The sequence below is a fragment of the Eurypyga helias genome, unplaced genomic scaffold, assembly GCF_000690775.1.
Source record: "Eurypyga helias isolate BGI_N326 unplaced genomic scaffold, ASM69077v1 scaffold34316, whole genome shotgun sequence".
NCBI lineage: Eukaryota > Metazoa > Chordata > Aves > Eurypygiformes > Eurypygidae > Eurypyga > Eurypyga helias.
The window spans coordinates 1-504 of NW_010256542.1; the positions used below are offsets into that span (position 1 = coordinate 1).

General features: G+C 64.9%; 1 protein-coding gene across 1 annotated transcript in view; it reads right to left on the reverse strand.

Annotated features, from left to right (window-relative positions):
• Positions 1 to 30: 30 nt before the first annotated feature.
• Positions 31 to 504, reverse strand: part of LRSAM1 (leucine rich repeat and sterile alpha motif containing 1) — a gene marked incomplete at its 3' end in the record, with an annotated part of 20,780 nt that continues 20,306 nt past the window's right edge. Inside the window, exons 21-22 of the mRNA XM_010153699.1 lie at positions 437 to 504; positions 31 to 179 (exon numbers count right to left, since the gene is read on the reverse strand). Of these exons, the coding sequence (XP_010152001.1) occupies positions 31 to 179; positions 437 to 504 (217 nt within the window). The remainder of the gene's footprint in view (positions 180 to 436) is intronic.

A 504-nucleotide genomic window follows, 5' to 3' on the forward strand; every position in this document is an offset into this window, starting at 1 on the left:
TCCAGCGCCACCCGTGCACCGGGGTCTCACCTCCTGCTCCATGCAGACAACACACTCTGACTTCCTCTCGTCCCACCGCAGCGGGGGAGCCGTGGGGACCGCAGGGCTCAGAGGCTCCTCGACGGGAGCGCTGGGTTCCAGGGTGGCAGGAACCTCAGCATCCTCCATCCTCAGCAGCTCTGCAGCACAAGCAGGAGGTGTGAGCACCGGGAGAGCTGCCCGCCTCCCCCCACCCGGCACGCAGGGCCATGGCAGGTGGGAGCTTGGGGCTCTCATACGTAAGAAAGTCGACGGGACTGTGCAGCCCCAGCCCTGCCAGCCACCCATGCCCCTCCACTCCTACCAGCCTTGCATGGCTCCGCTCCCCAAAAGGGGCATCTGGTCCCACAGATTTCCCCATTTCGCCAAAGTCCGGGTGGAAAAGAACTGGTGGTACCTGGGATTGTCTTGGCCACAGCCAGGATCTCCTGAGCTCGCTTGAGGATGGCACGCTGCAGGCCAGCC